Genomic DNA, 25,632 nt, shown 5'->3' with positions numbered 1-25,632 from the left:
AAAAACAGTATACAAAGCTTAAAACAAGATATTACTTAAGTCCATTCGTCCAATAGCCTTGTGCATCATCCTTAATCCAGACCATGTCAAGCCATAAAGTTTATTCATTAAACGCTTGCACACATAGCAAAGTTTTTAGTTTTTTCCTAAAACCCAGGAGGGATGGAGCCTGCCGGATATCACTAGGGAGGGTGTTCCACAGCCGAGGGTCCACCACCGAGAAGGCCCTGTCTCTCGTCCCCACCAGCCACGCTTGCAAGAGGGGTGGGACCGAGAGCAGGGCCTCCCCAGATGATCTTAAAGTTCTTGTTGGCTCATAGGAGGAGAGGTAAGTTGGCCCAGAACCGTTTAGGGCTTTATAGGTCTAAAAGTCCTTAAAGTCCAGTAAGAGAGTTGATAGAGAGTTTGGACCTAATTTAATATAAACACACACACATACTGTTATATGTATAGCAAAACCAATAAGCAAAAGAATCAGGCTGTTCTTTCTCTTCTTCCTCTACTTCTTTCATATTTTTAACTTTTTGTCTTTTTGTTCATCGTCTTATATTCTCCATCTCAGCTTATCTTCAAGCAGTTTGACCTCTTACCAAATTTCCATGTCTTTCTTACTGTTATGTATTTTAGCATTCTTTGAGCTTTCCAAAACTCTCTGCTTTCTTATGAGGCCACAGAGATCTTTTTCCTTTCTGTTCCTTTATCATTTCCCTCCACAGTATAATCTTCTTTCCCCAGGTTTTATAGTCTTCCCCACTCACTTTTCCTCCCCCCCCCCCCCCCCCAGTAACTTTGTATGAGAGTAGGTCTTTAATGTGATCCAGAGTTCTGGCACTAAAACTTATCAATGCTAAACACCATTATAGAAGGTTTGTAGGAATAGCAATACTTAAAAGGATGATACCTCTACTCACTGCGGATTTCTTTCACTGTAGTGGTAAAAGAACTTGAGTTCTAGCCTCCAGTTCATTAACTGAACACACACTGGAAAGAAGGGAGAAGGATGCTGTAGGAACATGGAATGCTATGCTAACAAAAGCTCTTACTACGATGCTCAAATCTCTGCCCTCTGCCCAAAATGGAATCCGTAAAATTTGCTAACTTTATGTTTTATAAAAAACTTACATGCTCCCCCATTCAAAAAAGTGTATATATTAGATTTAAGGATGTATGCAGTTCTGGTTACTGTTCAGCATGAAGCCTATGGTATTACTGTAACGCTGTTCACCAAATTGGCTCAAAGGACTCTGGAGCAACAGCATCATCTAGTGTTTAGAAAGCTTCCGGCATGATTTGTACTCTAAAAATTCGAGAAATAGGGACAACAGCCAAAAACAATGAAAACCCACACTGCCTTGTCCTTAATTTTTGTTGTTGTTGAAGGCATAGCCAGTTAAGGAAGAAGAGGGGTATATTAGCATTAGGATGGAAGGGAAAATTAAGTCAGGCTCACTCTGACAAAAAAAAAAGTCTTCATGATCTGCAAGTGCTTTGAAAGTTACTGTATTCCATAGAACAATATTTTAAAAAGACTTTTTTTCTTTTACTGATGGATTGTATACAATATGGCATACTCCTTTGTCTAAGATATTGTAAAAAGAGGAAAGAATGTTGCTGTTGTTATTTATTTGTTCAGTTGCGTCTGACTCTTCGTGACCTCATGGACCAGCCCACGCCCGCCGTCGGCCGTCGCCACCCCCAACTCCTTCAAGGTCAAGCCAATCACTTCAAGGATACCATCCATTCACCTTGCCCTTGGTCGGCCTCTCTTCCTTTTTCCTTCATTTTTCCCAGCCAGCATCATTCTCTTCTCCAAGCTTTCCTGTCTTCTCATGATGTGGCCAAAGTACTTCATCTTTGCCTCTAATATCCTTCCCTCCAGTGAGCAGTCGGGCATTATTTCCGGAAGTATGGACTGGTTGGATCTTTTTGTGGTCCAAGGCACTCTCAGAAATTTCCTCCAACACCACAGTTCAAAAGTGTCTATCTTCCTTCGCTCAGCCTTCCTTATGCTTATACATTTTGATTGGCGGCCGAGAGGGAAAAGGAAAGGGCTTGAGGCTGTTAGGAATTGTGGGCGTTGAAGTCCAAAACACCTGGAGGGCCCAAGTCTGGCTAATCTATACTGTAGAATGAATGCTGATGCCTCATCAGATTAAAAATCCCAGCATTGCATAGCCATGGCAATTAAATTAGAGATGATACTGTGGGTTACCTACCTTGACAATCTGGGTTATGTGGCTGTGTGAAAGGGCCCTAAGTGTTGTGTCCCGTTAAGGTGGTGTTGCACGAACATAATGAGAAACATTGGAGCCTATGTGTGAGCAGGGAGGAAAAAACTACGATTCCCAGAAGGCCATGCGTGAATGAACCTGCGCAGAACGACTGCGCATGCGCTCTGGCTGCTTGCAGGACAGGGAAGGACCCGCTGTGACCTACAGGAGGAGAACATGGCGGCGTCGGTGGGGCTCGTTCAGAAGGTAACGAAGGAGAGCCTTGCTGCAAGCCTCTCCTTTGGTGTCTGGGGCCGAGGATAATGCGGCGGGGCTTCGGGGATGGAAAGGGGCCTGGGATGGCTAAACCAAGAGGCAAATCAATGGCCGATAGGATTTCCAGGGCTGCTTCTCTATGCGCGGCCTTGTGGTGGCAAAGGGGAGCCCCAGAGACAGCTGTTGAGGCTTCCTTCTTTCCCGGCCGGTTTTAGAGCGTCTTATCCAGATTTAGGCTCTTCGCCTATTTAATTCAGAGCCCTTTAAGGGAGCTGCCAGTTCAAAGACAGGGGCTGTTCAGTGGCAGGAAGCAGCCACATTTTGAAGCTGCAAGGCCATTCAACGCTAACCAAGGTGGCCAATGCTAACCAAGGTGGCCAACATGCACACTTGCCTCAACAGACACGAGAGTTTTGCTCCCACCCTGGACATTCCCCAGACATATAAATCCCACTTGCCTAGTTTCCAACAGACCTCACAACTTCTGAAGACGCCTGCCATAGATGTGGGCGAAACGTCAGGAGAGAATGCTTCTGGAACATGGCCATACAGCCCGGAAAACTCACAGCAACCCAGTGATTCTGGCCATGAAAGCCTTCGAGAACACAATGGCAGATTTCATTCAAGACTAGCAGAATAAATTTATAATGTGTCCAAGGGTGTATCTCTACACCAGGCATGGGCAAACGTTGGCCTGCCAGGTGTTTTGGACTTCAACTCTCATAATTCCTAACACCTAGAAGGCCACAGTTAACATGGTTTGACACCACTTTAACTACCATTGCTCAATGCTACAGAATTTCTGGATCTGTCAAACTACAACTCCCATCATTCCATAGCATTAAATACCATAGCATGGTATTTAAAGTGATATCAAACTGTGTTAATTCTACAGTGTAGATCAAGGCATGGGCCAACTTTGGCCCTCCAGGTGTTTTGGACTTCAACTCCCACTGGCTGTTAGGAATTGTGAGAGTTGAAGTCCAATATACCTTGAGGGCTGACATTTGCCGACACCTGATCTATACTGAGTTTCAAATATGACAGTATAGCTCCAACCGAAGTTAGTGCTGAATTTAATAGCATAAGAAATAACAAACATAACCAGTACCACCAGGAAGTTCTTCCTAATGTTTAGGAGCAAAGGAGGTTTCACCTGAACATTAGAAAGAACTTCCTGACAGAAAGAGCTGTTTGACAATGGAATATGCTGCTTTGGAGCATGGCAAAGCCTCCTTCTATGGAGGTTTTGAAGCAGAGGGTGGATGGCCATCTATTGGAGGTGTTTTGATTCTGTGTTCCTGCATGGCACAATGGGGTTGGGCCAGATGGTCCTTGGGGTCTCCATTGGTTGCTGACCGCTTTCCGGTCCCAATTCAGGGTGCAGGTTATCACCTACAAAGCTCTGAATGGTTTGGGACCAGCCTACCTTCATGATTGCGTTTTCCCCTATGAACCCATGCGATTTTTTTGATCTTCGGGGGAGGCCCTCTCACTCCCACCTCCGTCGTAAGCGCGGCTTGTGGGGACGAGGGAGAGGGCCTTCTCCGTGGTGGCCCCTCAGTTCTGGAACTCCCTTCCCAAGGAGATTAGGCTAGCACCCACCCTGTCAACCTTCAAGAAAGATTTAAAAACTTGGCTCTTCCAATGTGCCTTCAATAATTGATAACAATGACAGCCCTTCAACATTCATAATTGTTGAGTCTGACATATTGTCTCATCGCCTTTCCAGTGGGTAATAACTTTTCTCTGCCCCACCTCCGAATCTTTCATTCAACACTACAGCACTTTATTATCTACCTCATTAGATGTTCATTTATATGCTTCTCACACCTTTGCCCAGTTCTCTCATCATTGTAATTACCGTTTCGCTTTTATGTGGTGGTTTTTATTTAACTTCTACATTATTGTTTTAAATGATGTTTTATTCTATTTAAACCTTTGTAGATCATGCTTGTTTTGTTTGTATGTTTTTATCCTGTTTTATTGTGTTTTTGGGGGGGCCTGGCCCCATGTTAGCTGCCCCAAGTCACTTTGCAGGGAGATGGAGGTGGGGTATAAAAATAAAATTATTATTATTATTATTATTATTATTATTATTATTATTATTTGTGATCTCACTAAGGTCCTTTGCCACAAAGTAAGGGAAACATTTGCTATCTGTGTATTTTGGAAAATATTAGTAATTATTTTTGATCTCTTGTCCAATTTGAGAGAACACCAGAAATAGGAGATAAAAGTACATCTTACGATGTGTGCGTTTTTGAAACTGTACGGTAAACATGTATAACATTATATCGCAATTATAAGATAGCATGATTCTAAGATGTAATCTCTATTTTGCTATTGAATTGTACTGATATCAGTTGAAAACAGTAAGATTTAAGGGTTAGACACAAAAGTCAGTAGAAATCCATGATTAGAAACAACACTCTTAGAACTAATTGGCCAGTTGTTGGCTGATATTTGCTTTAAGTATTTTTCTCTATATTAAAAAAAATCTTTTGTAGGTACGCCACTTCAGTACTTCTCTGGTGAGGCCAGTATCAAAACTGGTACAGGTAAGTTTGATTAACATTTAAAATTGTGCTGATTATGTGCACTAAGGTTCTTAAAGCTGCATTCATTTCCTCACCTTGGAATAAGCTGCTTTCAGTTGGACAGGATCTGTTTTTACTATACCTGTATTGGACTGCACTGTAATACAGTTTAAACTGGACAGGAAGGTATATAGCCCAGTGAATGTATAAATATCCACAGATATAATTGACTCCCCTTTGGGGTGAGAAGGGCGGGATATAAATGTAGTAAATAAATAAATATATATAAAAATTCTGTTGCATGGATTTCTAATTTAAATGGTATGTCATTGAATTTTGTGCAATGTCTTACTTTGCAGTGAGCTTTGATAGTTTTTGTAAATTATCTAGAACCATGTTAATTACCCTTGTCTTGATAATTAATGTTGGTATATTTGGTTCTGTGTTTCTTTGTGCAGCCCCCAATTCAAGTGTATGGATTGGAAGGACGATATGCCACCGCACTTTACTCAGCTGCTTCTAAGCAAAAGAAGTTAGAAAATGTAGAAAAGGAGCTGACTCGGGTGTTGGTAATAATAATATTTTGTATCACTCTATTGCATGCCTCTTAATCTTTCTCAGAGAATACTAGTACTAGTTCATGAATGATTTTAGGGCCACATTTTTCCCTCTCCTGCACTTACCTTCCTAGGCCTCATCTACGCTGCAGTTTAAACTGCATTATATAGTCAGCGTAGACTCATGCAGTTTAGTGCAGTTAATCACTGCAGTTTGAAACTGCATTATATGCTGTTTGAAACTGCATTAAATGGAGCCATAACTGAAGTAAAATGATATTTTATGTCAATAATCAGGAATCTTGAATAATAAAGCTTATGCTACTAACTTTTCTCTTGGTTACATTCAAATGTGCTGAAAGATCCCTTTGCTCTAACACAGATATGTCTTTCGTTGTTGTTGTTGTTGGTGTTGTTGTTGTGTGCCTTGACCTATAATGGGTTTTTTTTAAAAGACTTGTCTTTGCCTAAGTCTGAGAGAGTGTGGTTTGCCCAATGCTACCCAGAGTGTTTCCATGCCTGAATGGAATTCGAACCTTGGCCTCCAGAATCATAATCCAACACTTAAAACACTACATGACTCTGGCACTAATTTCCTATACCTGTGGTTTATTATACTTTTGTAAGAATTTTTTTTAAAACATTCTTAACTCCAGGAGAGGGCTTTTTGTACAATGGGAAACAAAAGTTCTGAGTCATTTCTTTTTAAAATAAGATCTCAAATGGAGTGCGGGAGCAAAATTGTGGCAGAAATATGCCCCATACTTCCTAGAGAATATTCAGGAATATTTGGGGACAAAAATATTCACTTTTTTTGTAGAGGATGCAGTAGGATGGTGCAACCCTCCAAAGGCTTCCTGGGAATATTGTGGACCCCTAACAATTGCCCTTCCCTGATCCAAAGCATACCCTAATGATTGTTCTACAGTTGCACATGTTCAGAATCTGAAATGAAAAACAAGCTTCCCATGAAATCTCATTTTGGTATAGAATGCTATGCAATTGGCCCTCTGTGTCTACATATTCTGTACCTACAGATTCTGTCATCCACAACTTCAAAACGTATTTTTTTTTTAAATCCAAAAAAACAAACATTTATTTTGACATTTTATATAAGGGGCATCATTTCATCGTGTCATTGAATATTATTATTAATATTATGTGTATTATGTGTATCTATACCCCGCTTTTTCTCTCTACAACAGAGACTCAAACAGCTTACAAGAAAAGCAATGCAATGCAATTTAAAACTTAAAAATATACAAACATTAAAATAAACTTAAATATTAATTGTATTAAAAACAAATCATTAAAATATTTAAAATTGATTAAAAATGTATTCAGAGCTAAAACCACAACATCCCCTGACAATCTTAAAAGCCCCCTTCGTTAAAAGCCTGCCTGAATAAAAAGGGTTTAGCCTTTAGCTCGAATATAATGGGACTTGAGCATCTCCAGATTTTGGTATCAATGGGGACTTCTGGAACCAAACCCCAGAGGATGCCTAAGGCTCACTCTTATAGAGAAATGCCCTTTTTTCATCCTTATTTGTGCCAGAAGTAGTGTGTTCTTGGATGTTATTACAACTTTGTAAATGATAATTGCTCTAGTTTTAGGGTATTTTTGCTTTAAAGAACATTCCCTTTCTTCATTTCCTTATTATTCACTGAGGGTTGTGTAATTTGCTTAAACTCTTATATCATTAAAACTGCCCTTTGTTAAATATTCTAAGTGTAAAAAGGCCTTTGTCATTACTGAATAATTATAATATGGTTTAAAAAGTAAATATTTAATATCTTAGTATTGACTGAACAATTTATTTCATAGTGACTGAACTGATGGGAAGTCTATCTGATTTTAATGAAGTGGTACTTTTTGTTATAATTCTAGACACTAATGAAGGACCCCAAATTATCTGCAGTTGTTATGAATCCTCACATAAAAGGTGCAGTAAAACAAAAGACCGTTAATGATGTTCTGCTGAAAGAGAAGCTCTCTCCTATCACTGTCAATTTTTTCAGTAAGTATCAGTCTCTGTTGCTGGGTAGAATAATAGGATTGGGCTCTGAAAATGTTGTGATTAGATAGAATAACAAACAGTAAACCTACATACTGTAAATGTAAGTTATCAGTTTTCCATTATATCTTAAAAATAGTTTGAGTGAATCTATCTGTTAACACCTTCGTTTCTCTTGTCTTTCTTTCTTTGGAGATGTCCTTGCTGAAAATGGTCGCCTGAGCTACACTCCAAGTGTAATCTCTGCGTTTGGTAGGATCATGAGCGCACATCGCGGAGAGGTCTTGTGCTCTGTGACAACTGCTCAGGTAAGCCCCTGGCATGTAAACTGTAAGACTCTTTCTTATTATTGTGTAGTCATACATAGCTATAGTGTATAAAGGGAAAGAGCATTACATCTTCAGAATTAATGGTTCTTCGTTTACTAATGTATCGAATAGTACGACAGGTTATTTTATTGGCAGCATTTGTGTTAGAAAGAGCTTTTGCACTTATTTGTTGGCCTAGACAAACACGCTTATGTTTGTGGAGTATCAGATACATCAGAACTAATTTTACAGGAATCGGGGGAAACAAGCTGAGTATATGCATTTTTCTATATATATAAAAGGATAAAGTTGTGGGGGCAGTGACTATAACAACAAAACTAAACATTCCAGAAATACGAAACTTGGCAATACAATGCAAAAGCCTTGCCTCCCAGTTACAACAACACAACCACACCACAAAACCACAATCCGGACCCACAAAACTCACAACACATCATGACTATAACAACACAACTAAACGCCCTAGAAATACAAAACTTGGCACACAACTAAATGCCCCAGAAATACAAAACTTGGCAATACAACGCAAAAGCCTTGCCTCCCGGTTGTAACAACACAATCACACCACAAAACCACAATCCAGACGCACAAAACTCACAACAACGCATCGTGACTATAACAACACAACTAAACGCCCCAGAAATACGAAACTTGGCGACACAACGCAAAAGCCTTCCCTCCTGGTTGTAACAACACAACCACACCACAAAACCACAATCCGGACCCATAAAACTCACAACAATGCATTGTGACTATAACAACACAACTAAACGCCCCAGAAATACGAAACTTGGCAATACAACGCAAAAGCCTTGCCTCCCGGTTGTAACAACACAATCACACCACAAAACCACAATCCAGACGCACAAAACTCACAACAACGCATCGTGACTATAACAACACAACTAAACGCCCCAGAAATACGAAACTTGGCGACACAACGCAAAAGCCTTCCCTCCTGGTTGTAACAACACAACCACACCACAAAACCACAATCCGGACCCATAAAACTCACAACAATGCATCGTGACTATAACAACACAACTAAACACCCCAGAAATACGAAACCTGGCACACAACTAAACGCCCCAGAAATACAAAATTTGTCAAAACAACGCAAAAGCCTTGCCTCCCGGTTGTAACAACACAATCACACTACAAAACACAATCCAGATCCACAAAACTCACAACAACGCATCGTGACTATAACAACACAACTAAATGCCCCAGAAATACGAAACTTGGCGACACAACGCAAAAGCCTTCCCTCCTGCTTGTAACAACACAACCACACCACAAAACCACAATCCGGACCCATAAAACTCACAACAATGCATCGTGACTATAACAACACAACTAAACGCCCCAGAAATAAAAAACTTGGCACACAACTAAATGCCCCACAAATACAAAACTTGACAACACAACGCAAAAGCCTTTCCTCCCGGTTGTAACAACACAACCACACCACAAAACCACAATCCAGACGCACAAAACTCACAACAAAGCATCGTGACTATAACAACATAACTAAACGCCCCAGAAATACAAAATTTGACAAAACGACGCAAAAGCCTTGCCTCCCGGTTGTAACAACACAATCACACCACAAAACCACAATCCAGACGCACAAAACTCACAACAACGCATCGTGACTACAACAACACAACTAAACGCCCCAGAAATACGCAACTTGGCGACACAACGCAAAAGCCTTCCCTCCTGGTTATAACAACACCACAAAACCACAATCCGGACCCCTAAAACTCACAACAATGCATCGTGACTATAACAACACAACTAAACGCCCCAGAAATACAAAACTTGGCACACAACTAAATGCCCCACAAATACAAAACTTGACAACACAACGCAAAAGCCTTGCCTCCTGGTTGTAACAACACAACCACACCACAAAACCACAATCCGGACGCACAAAACTCACAACAATGCATCGTGACTATAACAACACAACTAAATGCCCCAGAAATACGAAACTTGGCACACAACTAAATGCCCCAGAAATACAAAACTTGACAACAGAACGCAAAAGCCTTTCCTCCCTGTTGTAACAACACAATCACACCACAAAACACAATCCAGATCCACAAAACTCACAACAACGCATCGTGACTATAACAACACAACTAAACGCCCCAGAAATACGAAACTTGGCGACACAACGCAAAAGCCTTCCCTCCTGGTTGTAACAACACAACCACACCACAAAACCACAATCCGGACCCATAAAACTCACAACAATGCATCGTGACTATAACAACACAACTAAACGCCCCAGAAATACAAAACTTGGCACACAACTAAATGCCCCACAAATACAAAACTTGACAACACAACGAAAAGCCTTGCCTCCTGGTTGTAACAACACAACCACACCACAAAACCACAATCCGGACGCACAAAACTCACAACAATGCATCGTAACTATAACACCACAACTAAACGCCCCAGAAATACAAAACTTGACAACATGATGCAAAAGCCTTGCCTCCTGGTTGTAACAACACAACCACATCACAAAACCACAATCCGGACCCATAAAACTCACAACAATGCATCGTGACTATAACAACACAACTAAACCGGATGGCCATCTGTCAGAGACGTTTGGGTGGGTTCTTCCTCCATGACAAAAGAAAGAAAGGGGTTGGACTGGATGCAAACTACAAATTCCAGCACCCCATGGCATGCATGGAGTCCATGAATTTCAATTAGAGGCCTCTTCCTTCTCCCTTTCCCCGCCATCCAATCCACTGACCCAGTTCCATGGCTCTGCAGGCAGGAAAGGCTGGGACGGATAGAACGAAGGAAGGAGGGAGTGAAGGGAAGTGAAGGAACACCAAGGAAAAGAGCCCTCCCTCTCTGCCCGGAAGGCCAAGAGCAAAAGGGAGAGAAAGACCATTGATCCGGTTATATTTACCCTCCTTTCTGACCAGTATGTTCTTATCAGCGAGCTCAGGATCAGAGCAGAGAAAGGGAACAGCATAGGAATAAAGGAAACAAGGAGAGCACCCACTCATCTATCCATCCACTTATCTATCCATCCACTCACCCAGTAATAATAAACACCTACACAGGCAAGAATCAGCCATGCACTGAGTCTACAAGGCCATTCAGTGCTCATCCACCTCCCCAATCCCTACATTCACACTTGGCCTCCGAAAAAACAATTACAATAATAACAATGACAACAATAACAATAAGAATCAACACCATCACAGGCAAGAAGCAGCCAGGCACTGAGGCTGAGAGGCCAGTCAGTGCTACACTGGGCCTCCAAAAAAATACAGTAGCATCTAACTTATCCAGCCTTCATGACCACTACAACAACAATAATAATAAACACCTACACAGGCAAAAAAAAAAAAAAAGACTATTGTACCACAATAAGATATAAACCGCACTCAGCAGAATCAGACATCACGATTAACAACAAACCAAAGACAACAGGGATCTCAAGCAATTATCAATCAACACAAAAATTGAAGAAGGTAACAGATTTCAAATACTACTACTAATGTGAGTATAAAGAAGGGTGGAGGTCACAGCATAAATACAACCTAATGTAGACTGACCAACACCACCAGACTAAGCCACAGCAACGCGTGGCCGGGCACAGCTAGTTTGCTATAAAATGCAATTTTCCAAGCCCTGTACTCAAGTGATTTGATATCTTTTGATAGTTTTGAACTCTACATAATATTCTACTCCTAGCCAACAATGTTCTGCCACATATAACTCATTTTTCAATTTTTTGGGATTTGGTACCTTTTGGAAACAAACTGCACTTTATCTATAGAAACTGTCTACAAACCCATTGTTTTTTTCCTGTTCGCTTTTCCTCTCCTCTTAATTTTGGACAGGACAGTGTTCATTGCTTTGAGATATGACAAATCTTACTTCTTGTATAGTAATTTAACACTACTGCTCTGTATGATATTCTCATGAATTAATGAAAAAATCCTGTTCTGGGCACTCTTTCAAAGCTTTACATTTTAATTAAAAATATAGATCTTATGCTTATTGCTCTCCAGTCCTGGGGATATAGTTGCCAATGCTTTATGTATCTAAAACTCATTTTCATATGGAGGATGTGAGAGATTACATTGGTTGCATATCATCTAATAAATGGTGAATGCTTCTGGAACATGGCCATACAGCCCAGAAAATTCACAGCAACCTAGTGATTCCGGCCATGAAATCCTTCGACAACACAAATGGTGAATTTTAATCTATATTACTAAAACAACAAGGTGCCAACACAATGTTTTGAAAGATAGCACATTTCCATCCTAAAATTTGGGAATCATTGACTTCTAAAATGTTTTCTAATTTTCCTTGATATTTTAGGCCTTGGATGAAGCCAGTATTACTGAGCTGAAAACAACTCTGAATGGTTTTCTAGCAAAGGGAGAAGTACTGAAGCTGGAAACAAAGGTATGAGTACAGTTATATATTGTCTATATAGCAGACACATTTCCTCATAAATCAGTGGTTCTCAACCTGTGGGGCCCCAGGTGTTTTGGCAATTCCTAGAAATCCCAGCCAGTTTACCAGCTGTTAGGATTTCTGGGAGTTGAAGGCCAAAACATCTGGGGACCCACAGATTGAGAACCAGTCATAAATGGAAAATAAATAAGAAGAAACATGTTATATTGGGATTTATGATCTATCTAAAAGTCAGAACTTTAAAAAGTTTACAATCCTACAATGAATAGGTCTGTTTTCTGGTATTATCCTTAGCTGTAGGTACAAAGTGATCACAAGAGAAAAAATCATAGTGAAGGGGATCACATTGTTACCTGACTGACAGACAAGAGATAGGATGTGAGAATAGACTCCCTGCCTGCTTTATCAATTCAAGATCCTACTTCTGACATTTCTTCTGATGTCTGGAAAATATTTTTTTTAACTGAAATAAAGCCATAAGTAGCAACAAGAACCTTTTTCTGGCATAGTAAATTTTTTGCAATGAATGTTCCAGAACAAAACAGATTTACAAAAGTGGTTCTGTAGAAATAACTTGTTTCATATCCATGTAATTATCTCTGTCTTATAGTATTGCTAGCATTCTAGTTTTTTTTTTTTAAAGTTTAATTGGCTTCTCTGGAATGGCTCTCCCAAGGGAAATTCGGCTAGCTGCCACTTTGGAAGGGTTTAGGAAAAGCCTGAAAACCTGGCTGTTCACACAGGCTTTTGAATAAGTACCACCCTCTTGAATGCTAAATTCTTGTACAAATGGTTATCCTTGATCAGTTGCATCCGCATGGGTAATTTCTCTATATAGCCTCAGGGGTCAACTCACTTTTGGGTTCTCCCCCATGTTCTTATAGCACTTTTAACTTCCTCCATGTTTACAAGTCTCACTTAGTGCACTTTGATCAGCCCATCCTTATGTTTTTATTGATGTGTTTTACCTTTGTCTTATTAATGGTTTGATTTTAATAGTATGTTTTAATTTTTCATTTGTGCGTTTTCGGTATTTGAGGTTTTTGTATGTATACTCTTTTGCATTTGTAAGCCGCCCTGAGTCCCTGCGGGGAGATAGAGGCGGGGTACAAGAATAAAATTATTATTATTATTATTATTATTATTATTATTATTATTATTATTATTATTATCTGTTATACTATAGAGGTAGTCCATTGTTCCCAGCAATTGGTGTAATAAAGACTCCTGTCTATTTTTTCTAGACTGACTCATCCATTTTAGGAGGAATGATTGTCAGCATTGGTGATAAATACATTGACATGTCTACAAAGACTAAGATTCAGAAGCTGACCAAGATCATGAAAGAGACTGTCTAGTGATCATGCAGAGAATTTTTTTCATGAAAACCTATTCAACTCTCTTATGGAAATAATAAAAATGGTTCTCCTTCAACTGGTGGTGGTGGTGCTTTAATTTGGTGCCTAAAAATTGATCTGTCTTGTGTACTCAAAGCTTCATTAAGATATGTCCCAATTCAGATACATTTTACAAGCATGATTTCTTCATAAGGCTATTATTATTATTATTATCATCATCATCATCATCATCATCATCATTTTTATTATCATCATCACCTTCACTTTCATCTTTATTTTATCCACAAGTCTTTATTTTATCCACTTGGAGGGCCAATGTTTGCCCATGCCTGTTCTAGAGGTAGCTACTGAAAAGGTCCTCTCTTGTGTTCCCACCAACTGTATCTGTCAAAGTGGTATCACTGAGAGCACATCTCTTCTGTGGATATCAGCGTATGGGGCAGGCTCTTATAGGAAGATGCAGCGTGTCATATAATCTGGACCTGAGCTGTTTATTCTTTGGAGATCATAACCAACACTTGAATGTACCTAGAAAAAGAATGTCAGTAGAGCTCTGTAGCAGTGTTTAGCCATCCCTGTCACCTGCACCAGTTAAGATCTAGCTGCATCTCATACCAATGGGCTTTTCCAAACTCTCTTTAAAGGCAGCTTGTTGTGGTGCACATTGAATAATCCCAACAGGATGCAACCAGGAGATGTGTCACTGGCCAGATCGGGCAACTTTAGGAAACAGGTACAATTGGCACACAAGCCTTAGATGTGCAAAAGCACTGCTGGCTACCACAGAAGCAAGACCTTCAGGTTCAAGACTGAGTCCATACTACAAATTTGCATCTTCAGGAATAGTGTAACCCCAGCCAGCACAGTCTGTATCCCATTCACCTTTTGATGGACCAGAACTATCTTTTGTCTGGATTGAACTTCAGTTTGTTTCCCTCATCCAACCCATTATTGATGCCAGATCTGGTTAAGAACAAAAACATCTTGTTAAACGGAAAGGAGAAATAGTGATGCATGTTGTCAGCATACTATACTGGTGGACCAAACCCCATACTTCTTAACTCTCTAAGTAGTTAGGTGTTAAATAGCATGAGGGCCTCCAAGGTGTGAAACCAGAATCCTCCAACATCCCTCCAGGAAGGAACTGGTCCTCTAAAACTGCCTTCAAGTTCCATCCCAGCAACCCGAAACACCATGGTTGATGTAAAGGTGCTGAGAAGTCCAGTAGAACCAACATGGACAACTGATCATCTGTCAAGGCAACAAAATGTATAGCTGTCCCATAACCAGGTCTGAAGCCAGACTGACATGGATCAAGATAATCTGTTTTATCTAGGAATCTAGTACCATTAATGGCAAAATGAAGTTTCTTGTATTGGGGCTTCATTCTTGTGTCAACTGATTGTGAGGAGAAAACCTTCATAAAACTGACTTAGTGACTTTTTAAACTAGTTATTACTGAATTCTAGTGTAAACTTTACACTACATAATACTGGAGCACAAAGCGGGTTATGTTGCTCCCCATTAACGAGAGGGATTGTTATTCATTTCCCTGGGAAATAGTTTTAAGCATGAATATTTTAAATTATTTTGGCATAAATGAGGTTTGTGAAAGCAAATATGGTATGTACACATTGGATTCAAATGACCCAAACTATGCTGTAGATTTCAGGGTTTGGGCCTTTTATGAGCACACAATAATATTAACAGAAGGACTTTACTATGGCCAGTAGCCAAGAGACTAGCTGTGTAGGAATAGAGGGAGGCATATTTATCTTGGACTCAGTTCAGCATTCAAGGCCAAGCAAGCAGCCTGAAACAGAGATGCCAGAAGACAAGACTGTGCCTTAACAAAAAACCTAGAGATGCCTCTTCTAGTCATAATAGTAGATACTGTGCTGAAAAACCTTTTTAAAAAGACTTAAAAAGTAGCTAATCTAAAATGAAAGTGAGCCAGATAGTAACATTTACGGTCAAAACATTTCATGTGATCATATTTTGTTATTGGTACCCTAATTGCACATATAGTAACATAATTCATTTTTTTCTATTTATTTACATTTATTTATTTACAGTATTTATATTCTGCCCTTCTCATCCCAAAGGGGACTCGGGGCGGATCACAATGTACATATATGGCAAACATTCAATGCCATTGGACAAACAACACACAGACAGACAGACACAGAGACTATTTAACTTTCCAGCTTCTGACTTTGTGAGGGTATGCTCGATTCCGGCCACAGGAGGAGCTGGTGCTTCATCATCCACTGTGACGATGAGTCCTTTTTTTAATGGAGTACTTAGTCATCCGGTGTTGTAAATCAGTTAAATTAGCCTCCCCGCATAAACGGTCCCTAAACCTTCCTACTTGACAGATGCAACTATCTTTTGAATTGCTTAGGTCAACAACGAGCAGAGCTATTTTTTATTTTAATGGTCGGGTGCTCAATCCAACACGGGCTGGCCTCGAACTCATGACCTCTTGGTCATAGTGATTTATTCCAGCTGGCTACTAACCAGCCTGCGCCACAGCCCGCCCCTGGTTCTGGTTCAAACCATTTGTAGCATTTCAACATCTCAGTAGAGACATGTGAACAACATGCTAAAATAATTTAGAATATATTTTACACAGTTGCTTACTGAATTTGAGCTTGCCTGTAATATGGTACAGTACTACAAATGCTGTAAGTGCCCTAGTCTTGTCTCTAAAGGCTGCCTGATTCCACCCCCACAATTATTTCTCAATAATTGTCAGAATTAATATGCTGCTATCAAAGTCAATAAACCATTTTAACTGCCAGGAAGAAAATGGCCATCACAGAACAGGGTAATTGTTAAAGAACTAAGTAGTGTGATGAAAAATGTGAAAGATGGTCTACAGCAGGGGTGGACAACAGATAATTACCCAAATGTTTTTGTACTATAATCTCCCTTTACTCTTTACTGCTGACTGTTCTGGTTAGGCTTCATGGGAATCACAGCACAACTACTGGAATACTATTAATTGTCTACCCAATACATTATAGGAAAAAAAAGAACTGATGACTGCTAATGTTTAATAGATGACTTAAGGTCCTCACAAGCAAGGTTCAAGCTATATTCTCAGCCTAAATGAAGTCTTCAGTAATCACAAGGTTATTAAGAAATCTTGGTCAGGAGGAATGAGTTTTCTTGTAGAGGAAAGCTGACCACAAATGGTGATAAATCTAGTTTCAAATAGGGGGGACCTTAACTGTATATTCATATTACCAGAAAAACAGACTGCTAATATTCTGCCCTTGGCACAAACATAAAAGCCAGTGACTAATGGAACACCATATAGCTAGCTGAAAGAGCACTATGTTTTTGGAACATGATTACTCGAGAGAGCTATGGTCTGCATTTTATCTTAGTGCGTTACGTATATATACCATCAAGAGAAGACTAAAATGGAATAAATAAGTAAGGGTGATTGAGATTACTTGGTAATATGTTTGGCCTCACATGCAGTGAAAGGTTTCAGACTGAGATGACAGAAATTGATTATGTGGGAAAGAGTAGAACTGGAACTCATATTTCTTAAATGCTGGCTTGAAAATAGGTAGAGTAACTTAGAACTGTGACAACGTAATTATATTATTGAGCCCTTTATTGAGTGAGAGCTTATGGAGGGTCTCATTTTATTCTTCATCAAGGTATTGGCCAACCAACTTCTCCAAAAACACAAATGTTTTGTTTTCACTTGAAGGCATGTAGTTCTCTCTCTCTTCCAACAGTCCAGTGATAAGGGCTCCCTTATCATTACGTCTGAATGACCAAAAACATCACAAAACTCAGCTTAGTTGAAGCTCTTAAGTAAAATTAGGACAGCCAAAGGAAGTTTGGAATGATGACATTTAATATTTTTTAACCACTAAAGGATTTATTTTTTCTTCTTCTACCACAACAATTTGTTATTTTCATATACATTATATTTCATAAAATGTACTGATATGGAAAAAGGAAAGCATGGGTTTAGTTCTATTTACATATTTTAATTCAAACGTTTTTGTAACAACACTGAAAAATAGAAACATAAAAGTTTTTTAAACTGTGTTTTCAACCAGTCAGTGGTAAACAACATCATGCCTGTTAAGTTAAGCTTCCTCTAAAACTTGGGCAGTTGAAATTTCTAACTAAAGCGTGTTTCTCTGTTCAAAAAAATACACAAGTATGTAACTTCTTATACAAAATTCTACACTGTCTTCAATAAATAAATAATAAAGCAATTCTTAAAAGTATGAAATGTAAACTTTTTGTCCCTCCAACATATAGGATTTTTAAAAAATAATTGCTGAAAATAATACAGTGGTCTCCTTGGGATTAATAGTACACAGACACTTTCAAGCACAGTTCACATTTATCACCAGACCTTACCTACCTATCAAGTATAAAGCTATCCTAATTTCCTAATGGAAATAATAAAGATTTACTGTGCTAGAGAACATCATCTCCACGGGAAACATGGAAACCGATATCAAAACAACATGCAAAAAACAGTAAAGCCTACACCTCACAAGAACATTGACATGCTAACAGACCAGTCAACACCTTCCATTCTGAAAGTTGTTACAAAAATACCCATGTACGCATGATCCTTGGGTAACGAACTGAAGGACTGGAAACACAACGCAGATGAATGTCCTTGATACCAAAATGAAGATGCTCGTAAATTTTTGTTGTTAACCTCGTACCTTGTTCAGCAAAGTGTGTACGTTTATTATTCAAGTGATTTGAGAGGACTTTGCTGAATCAAGCTTTTTAAAAATATGGGTTGATGTAGAAGTGAATCCGCAAAACAGCAATAACTGACTTTAACGGGGATCGCTCACTCTGCGGAAATCGGATTAACGCCTAATGTTGAAATGGACAAATGTGCAATGAAGCACGTTTGCAGTTAAAAATAATTAATGAGCTACAGTATGCTGCCACCCTGACTTCAAAACTATCGTGTCAATTTTTTTAGGCACAGTGCAATTCAATAAATTAATTCCTTTTGACTGCTTGTCTTGCTAGAACTTTCTCAAGTACCTGTTTTCTCATTAACACTGGTTCATCTTCCCCAGCCTTTCACAATACAGCAGCATTGTAATAGTTCTGTTTTAGTGGTATGGTAAAGACACACAGCAGGGATCTCTTAACCCTTTTTTAATGTCATTGATTGTGGTTACGACACAGCTGAAATACAGCTGCAATAAAAAGTATTGGTGTGTGCATACACAGTTTGGGGGTAAGGATGCCCCCAATGAAAATGACAAATAACCAACATCTGGTCCCGTTTCCAGTCTTGCCCTTTAAGAGGGGGATTGAACTATTGGGTCCCAGACCTGGAATTCAATCCTCCATCCACACAACATTGGCTTACTTCTAAGCACCGTCTTGGAAAAGCAATCTTCACCCTCAGTTCTTGAAAGCATTCCAGTCTCCAGGCAATTGTCATTGAGACATCAAATTGGAATATTCTATTCTCTTTTTTCATTTATTTTTTGAAAACAGATTCAAATATTATCACAAACTTCCTAAAAGAAATCCAAATATCTTACATGGCAAGAATGCATTGATGTTATAGATATTTTCTATATAAATATATTCACATTATTTTTATACAACACTATGTGGGGCAATAGGCACATTTCTAGGGGAAATGTATAGAAATCTGCAGAGATATGGCAGCAACACCCTTTTTCCGTTGACACTTTTTGTTGCAGCAACCAGAGAAAGTGCAGTGTTTTGAACTCTTTGTCAAGAGAGCAAGCTACGATTCCTGTTACTCTAGAAATCCTGGATATGACAGACCAATTTCCACATAAAATGAAACAAATTATTTTTTTAAAGTTGGTATTCCTCCCCGCAACTTTGGAATTCAACTTTCTGGAAGCATTTGCTAGATACAAAGGGTTCTGTGAGTTTGTTAAATCTCTTTCAACGTGGAGGAGCATTTTTCTATATAAAAGGGCTTCAGGATCTCTACAGACAGATTTTGTAAACACCTATTGCAGTCATTTCAGCCGAGAGAAGCACCTTCTTTTCAAGGTTCATCAAACAGCTGCAGGTCCAGCCGGACAACTATCTCTCCTGTTGGGACTTCATGCAGGAGAAGACACTTTGTAACTGGTCCCTTTGACCCTTGGTCTTTCTTAATATCTGCTACACGGATTTCTGTCCGGCCTAAGAAGTCTGAAACACACAAAACACATGCCACAATTGGAAATGACAGGTGTCCTCAATAAAGATCAATTTCTGGCAAGACATCAGTTTGGAAAAGAACCGGTAGAACTGAAAACAGAACCAGGAAACCCTCTCATGAATACTGTAGTTTATAGCCTGTCGGTGGTGCTTCCTTTCATTTTTATTTCACTAGAGGTAGCATTCCTGAGCACAGCAGCTGTGTACTTCCAATGTTGGGACAGAAATCTGGTTTCACACAAACATGGGAACTGAGGACAGGATCCAAGGAACTCTGTGAAAACATGCAGCATTTCCTTTTCTAGCTAAAGCTCCTTTGCCACATCAGTGTTACTTTGGGAGATCCTGAATGTTCATCAATATTTTAATAACACATGTGAGAGACTATAGTGAGAATGAAACTGAAAAGTCCCAGTGCGGCCCTTTGAATCTTAGACTCTGTTAAGACAATATAATACCAATGGCAACATCCTTAAAGGAGTTGTGTGTATATGAGTTTTCATGTCACCAATTGACTTATGATGACCCCATGAATTTATAGGGTTTTCCTAAGCAAGAAATATTCAAATGTGGTTTTGCCAGTTCCCTTCCCTGAAATATAGCTTACAACACCTAGCATTGATTGGTGGTCTCCCATCAAAGTAATAACCAGGGTTGACTCTGCTTACAAGATCAGACAGAATCTGGAGCCTTTACAGAAAGTGAATGTATGCTTCATGTACTGATCTGCTCACACAGAAAGACAAAGCCCAAAAGGAAGAATTACCACCTACCATCAGGGGAGAACTGGTCCCTTTCAAACACTGTTATGCAGAGCACATCCTGTTCTAAATCTTTGATAAAGAACTGGCAGTTAGAGTTCCACTTGGGGTTGAGAGTGTCCTGTATAGTCTTGGTAATATGACACTGAGAGCCCATTGTCACTTCACAATATGGATTACTCTTCCCTAAAAGAAGAAGGCAGACAGAAGCAGAGCCATGATCAAATACTGCGTGTACAGATTTTCCAACTTGCCTCTAGGGCTTTCACAAGTGTTTTGGACGACCCAATTTAATGTATCCCACCATTCGATTAATAACATTTTTAGTAGGCATCCCTAGGCGGTGCTGGGTTTTTTGGGCACATTTTTATCAAAACAGAAAGGAAGCAAATTTCTTACCATGGGATCTGCAGGGCTTCAGTTCAATACCTTCAACAATGTTCACCATTAACCTTCCAATGCCTGTTGCCCTCTGGGACCGGACTGTGGCAAGAACAGGCAAGATTCATTAAAATATTCTTCAGATACTTTGGGGAAAACTTATAAATACTGTACCCCCACTGTGGTACCTAAGTAGGCCTTTTCCCTCTTCTTCTTCTCTGTTTCTATGTAAAGTTCAGAAGCTGCTTTGATTTTCTGAACCCAAGCCGTCCTTGAGAAAAAGAAAGGAAAACATAAAGTTACATAGTGTGATAAAGTTCAAGCAAAACTGAATAAGAGTAGGGTGAGAAGAAGATCTGCCTGAAGACATTGAGGTGCTTTGTGTTTTAGGGCTAGTTGTGTCAGCCACATTGGATCAGATGTGAGAGATCTGAAAACAAGCTCTTCGTTGCTTTTTGCAATTGTGTGCCTGGCAGAGAAAATGCTTGAGCCTTCTCCCTGTATGGTTTTCTCATTAAAATTTACCCAACATTTACCCTTTACTCAAAAAAAAAAAAAAGCTATGTGGTATCTGTGAAGGTAAAAATGGAGGAAAATAGAAAAGAAATCTTCAACAGCATTGGATACAGGAAAAATCTCATTACAAAAAAGTGACCATATAAATACAAGACCTTTTAAATGTTCTAGTTACAATCTTTGCGAATTTGGCAATAGTTTACCTTTCATTTATACTTTCTGCACGAAGTGTGTACACTCGATCAATGTGAGAGATGTGGAAGATGGGCTCGTCTCCAGAAGGATCTGTAGGCAGTTTTACCAAGACTTCATTTAGAAATATGGGCTGCAGAAATATTAGGCAATATTAGTTTAGGTCAGCTCTGAATGAATGCTGTAATAACAGGTGTCAAACGCAGCGTACAACAACTGGTATGTTCCTAGGTCAGTATTATTTTACAACTTTCAAATAAGTTGCTGTTGCTGTATATTACAAATAATAAACAAATCTATATCCCAAAATGAATGTATGACAAGCCTGCAAATATTCTAATTTCATTGTGAGGACCCATATAGAACGCTGAGTGGAGAACTATGTAAATCAAATGGTTCACAAGCTGCCATTGCAAAATTTCTAAAATTGAAGCCCTTTAAGTCTTAAAAAAAGAAGACTAACTAGTAGACAAGAGCCAAGGTAATCTGTTTTAATGTTCCCCCAAGATCATGTGCTTTAACGTTCCCCAAAGCAGGGGGCCACAAAATGCAAGCAACCAGATGGGTGGACTGGGAGGCATAATTAATCCTAATAATATAATATGAAACATTGATTCATGCTAAAAAATTTTGATACAAAAATAGTAAGCAGAGCTTCCAATGCCCTAAATAACCCAAAAGCAACAGATCCCAACTGATCTTGGAAGCTAAGTAAAATCAGCTCTTGTTAATATTTGGATGGGAGACTAACATTGAATACCAGGCACTGACCACTGCTTCTTAAACTGTGGGCCCTGACTCCAAATGGGGTACCCTTAGCTCAATGTTGGGGCCACAAAACTTTGGCAACAGTAAAAGTTTTCTGGATGCCACCTATTTACACAACTTTGTTAGCAATCATGTGCAGTGTTTACAGTGGAATTTGTGGAAAATGCTTCAGTTTAACTCCACAAAAAGGATAATCAGCCTGTTTAGCAAGCCTTGCAAATATTGGTGTATTTTCAGTAAATGCTTGATTTTATATCTATTTTATATATCTATATACCAGGGGTCACGTAAAAATTTCTCATGTGGAAAGGGGTCACAAAGGGATTTAAAGTTTAAGGACCTCTGCTATAGGCTATATTTCAGATGAAAGAAATGGCAAACCCACATGAATACTCCTTGCCTAAGAAAACTATGAAATTAATGGGGTCATCATAACAGATGACTTGGAGACACATACGCACACGCACACACATAAACTAAGGCAACAGAGATCATGGATCCATAAGACAGGAAAAATATGATATTTACTTAATAATGCTTAATATTCTTTATAGCCAAGTGTGCATTCCAAGTAAAGTATGTAGTAAATCTGCTACAATCACACAGTTCTGTATTCTCTGAGGCTTACTCCAGTTCATGAAAAAGTATGGCAAATAAAATGTGTTCTTTTTTAATTTACAAATTTGTATATAATTACTGTTTATGTGACTCTTATGCAGCAACATGGCACAGACAGCAGAAAAGAATACAAGCCCTATAAAGAATTGGTGTGGTAATTCACATACCACAGCATCATCTTTTCATTGCCAGAGCATCATCTCTGACTCAGTGCTTTATCTGGGCAGCAGACACTGCCAAGAGAACAGCTATTCTGCTAACACTAAATGACATACTATTATACCAATCCCTTTCTGACACTTGCCACTTAGGCATCATTGATGCATGTCACTGGCATGCCAATGACAAGATGTTTTTAATGCAAAATGTTTAATCTTGTAAAAAAAAACAACAGGTTTAACTGTTCCATAATCCACTAGTAACACTGATGCATGATGCAAAATGTGTAATAATAGTTACATCTCCTAGTAGAAGAAGAATAAAAAGGAGGGCATGCCATAACATAGAATGGTTCATGCCTCTATAGGAGGTCACTGAATACAAAGGCTATACATTAGGAACACCTTTCTGAAAAATTAGGAATTGCCCCTAAGCATATTTACATCACTCATACTAAAAGCTGGTGAGTTCCGGCTATGCTATAGTCAGAAAATATACGAGACAATTAAACATATAATTAGAAACTATGCCATAATTTTTTCACTTAATAGCAGTCATGGAGCTTGTGGCGATACAGTGAGATAATAAACAGATGCACCTCAGCTGAGCTACTGTATCTCTGGTTTTCATCAACACTACAGTCTGTGGGGGCAACGTTTCCTAAAGAACATAGCTTTGTGCATAGGGGTAGGATGGGATTTTCAACATCTATCTGGGAAGTGCTAAACCTTCCCTTCATCTACACTATGGTTATGATGATATAGTAGTCACAGCTACTAATTTTTTAAAAAATCTAATGACATGCTTAGCTTTGCATTTATTTTAGCCCTGAGCATCAAGAGGGAGGTACAGGTTGCGTCTTCCATATCCAAAATGTTTGGGACCCATTTTTTTCTGATTTCAGGTATTTTACTTTGTAATACCTGTATTTACATATATACGTAAATAAGGCTTAGGGGAGGAAGAAGGCTAGTCACACATCCAGCACCCATTGAGGGTTTTTTTATTTCAAGGAGGACAAGAGAGAAAAGAGGGAGAATAGTCTGTTTACACAGGGCCACTTAAAAAGCAGATATGCCAAACAATACCCTGGCGGGCAACCTTTTAGTAAGTAACTGCCGATGGAGAGGACCCCCTCCCCCTGAATATTTTTCATCCACTTTTGGCTGGATACAAGAGAAACTCAAGTTGTATCAGCATTCTTGCATTCAGCAAGATCAGGATTGTGAAAGTATAGAGTTCCTTAAGGAACCCACAGCTCCCACAGACACCCAAAACATCCCAAGAAGACAAAACCATGTTTAGTGGCCAGATATATACACACATGTGTGCAGCAAGGGGAAAAAAATCAAAAGAAAGGGATGGATGGAATCAAGTATTATAATAGAGGCTGGCAGAATAATTGAATAAGAGTCCTCCACACTATAACATGTTTGTTGCAGGTTTCACCATGGTTTATCAGCATTGTTTGATTTCTTTGTGATTCCTTTTGCTGGCATTCACAAAAAAGGAGGATTAATATTCCACCATGCCATTCTTAAGGGAATGCAATAGTTAATATCAAGTAATAACATTATGACAGAACTAGATCAAATAAACAAAAGACAATTTTCTCCCACCATCTATGGCTAATTAACAAAATTTTAGACTGAACTGAATGCAGCTTTTGTTCTGTATGAATATACAAATAATAATTGAAATTCTCAGCCTGAATCTTGATAACAAATGTAAATATTTATTAGTTCTTAACTTGAGTCTTGATCCAGATAAATTATTTGTTTAGGACAATCCACATACATACTTTATCACAGTAATGCTGGACTGAGGAAGCAGAAAAAAAACTAGACAGCTAGGAATGCAGTTAGCAGAAATATTTTAGTGTTTTAATCCTTGGGGATAGTTTAAAAATAGCTGTGGATAAGAAAATCTTAGCCAGATAATAAGGGGGTTCTTTTTAGCTTATGAATCTTTGTGTTTTTAATTTCATTCCCAAACCACTTCCTCTCTACCTGAATGTTGTCGTTTGCCAAGCTACTCCATTCCACCAGTCTTTCCAATCATTTGTCATTTATTTTCCTCTAAGGCTGTCAACACTTTGTGTCAACGAGTCATAGCGGGATGGTTTTCAAAGTCATCTTCCTACTCCCTGCAATTACATTTTTCCCCTCATGTCTATCCCACCCCTGAAAATCTTGGGGGTCACCAGAGGTATACTTGCACCTTCTCTCTTGCACATGATTGTTGTTATATTTGCCTGAGCGTGTTTTCAGAAC

At 39.1% G+C, this 25,632-nt stretch overlaps 2 protein-coding genes across 3 annotated transcripts in view; one reads left to right on the top strand and one right to left on the bottom strand.

The window, feature by feature from the left end:
* The first annotated feature begins 2,337 nt into the window (after positions 1-2,337).
* atp5po (ATP synthase peripheral stalk subunit OSCP) lies at positions 2,338-13,833 on the top strand. The gene is made up of 7 exons (XM_003219003.4): positions 2,338-2,477; positions 4,997-5,047; positions 5,485-5,595; positions 7,474-7,603; positions 7,796-7,908; positions 12,301-12,387; positions 13,644-13,833. Exons 1-7 carry the CDS (start codon positions 2,364-2,366, stop codon positions 13,755-13,757), a joined length of 720 nt encoding a protein of 239 aa, XP_003219051.2. The 5' UTR covers positions 2,338-2,363; the 3' UTR covers positions 13,758-13,833.
* A 3,782-nt stretch (positions 13,834-17,615) lies between these two features.
* itsn1 (intersectin 1) overlaps positions 17,616-25,632 on the bottom strand; it is a 106,434-nt gene continuing 98,417 nt past the window's right edge. For both annotated transcript variants that reach the window (XM_008107550.3, XM_008107551.3), the window contains exons 35-39: positions 21,826-21,947; positions 21,295-21,377; positions 21,125-21,208; positions 20,738-20,911; positions 17,616-19,955 (exon numbers count right to left, since the gene is read on the bottom strand). In XM_008107550.3, coding sequence (XP_008105757.1) covers positions 19,807-19,955; positions 20,738-20,911; positions 21,125-21,208; positions 21,295-21,377; positions 21,826-21,947 — 612 coding nt within the window. In that variant the 3' untranslated portion in view covers positions 17,616-19,806. The remainder of the gene's footprint in view (positions 19,956-20,737; positions 20,912-21,124; positions 21,209-21,294; positions 21,378-21,825; positions 21,948-25,632) is intronic.

The sequence above is a fragment of the Anolis carolinensis genome, chromosome 3, assembly GCF_035594765.1.
Source record: "Anolis carolinensis isolate JA03-04 chromosome 3, rAnoCar3.1.pri, whole genome shotgun sequence".
NCBI lineage: Eukaryota > Metazoa > Chordata > Lepidosauria > Squamata > Dactyloidae > Anolis > Anolis carolinensis.
Note: the sequence above shows the minus strand (reverse complement) of the source record. Positions and strands in the feature narration are given on the sequence as shown.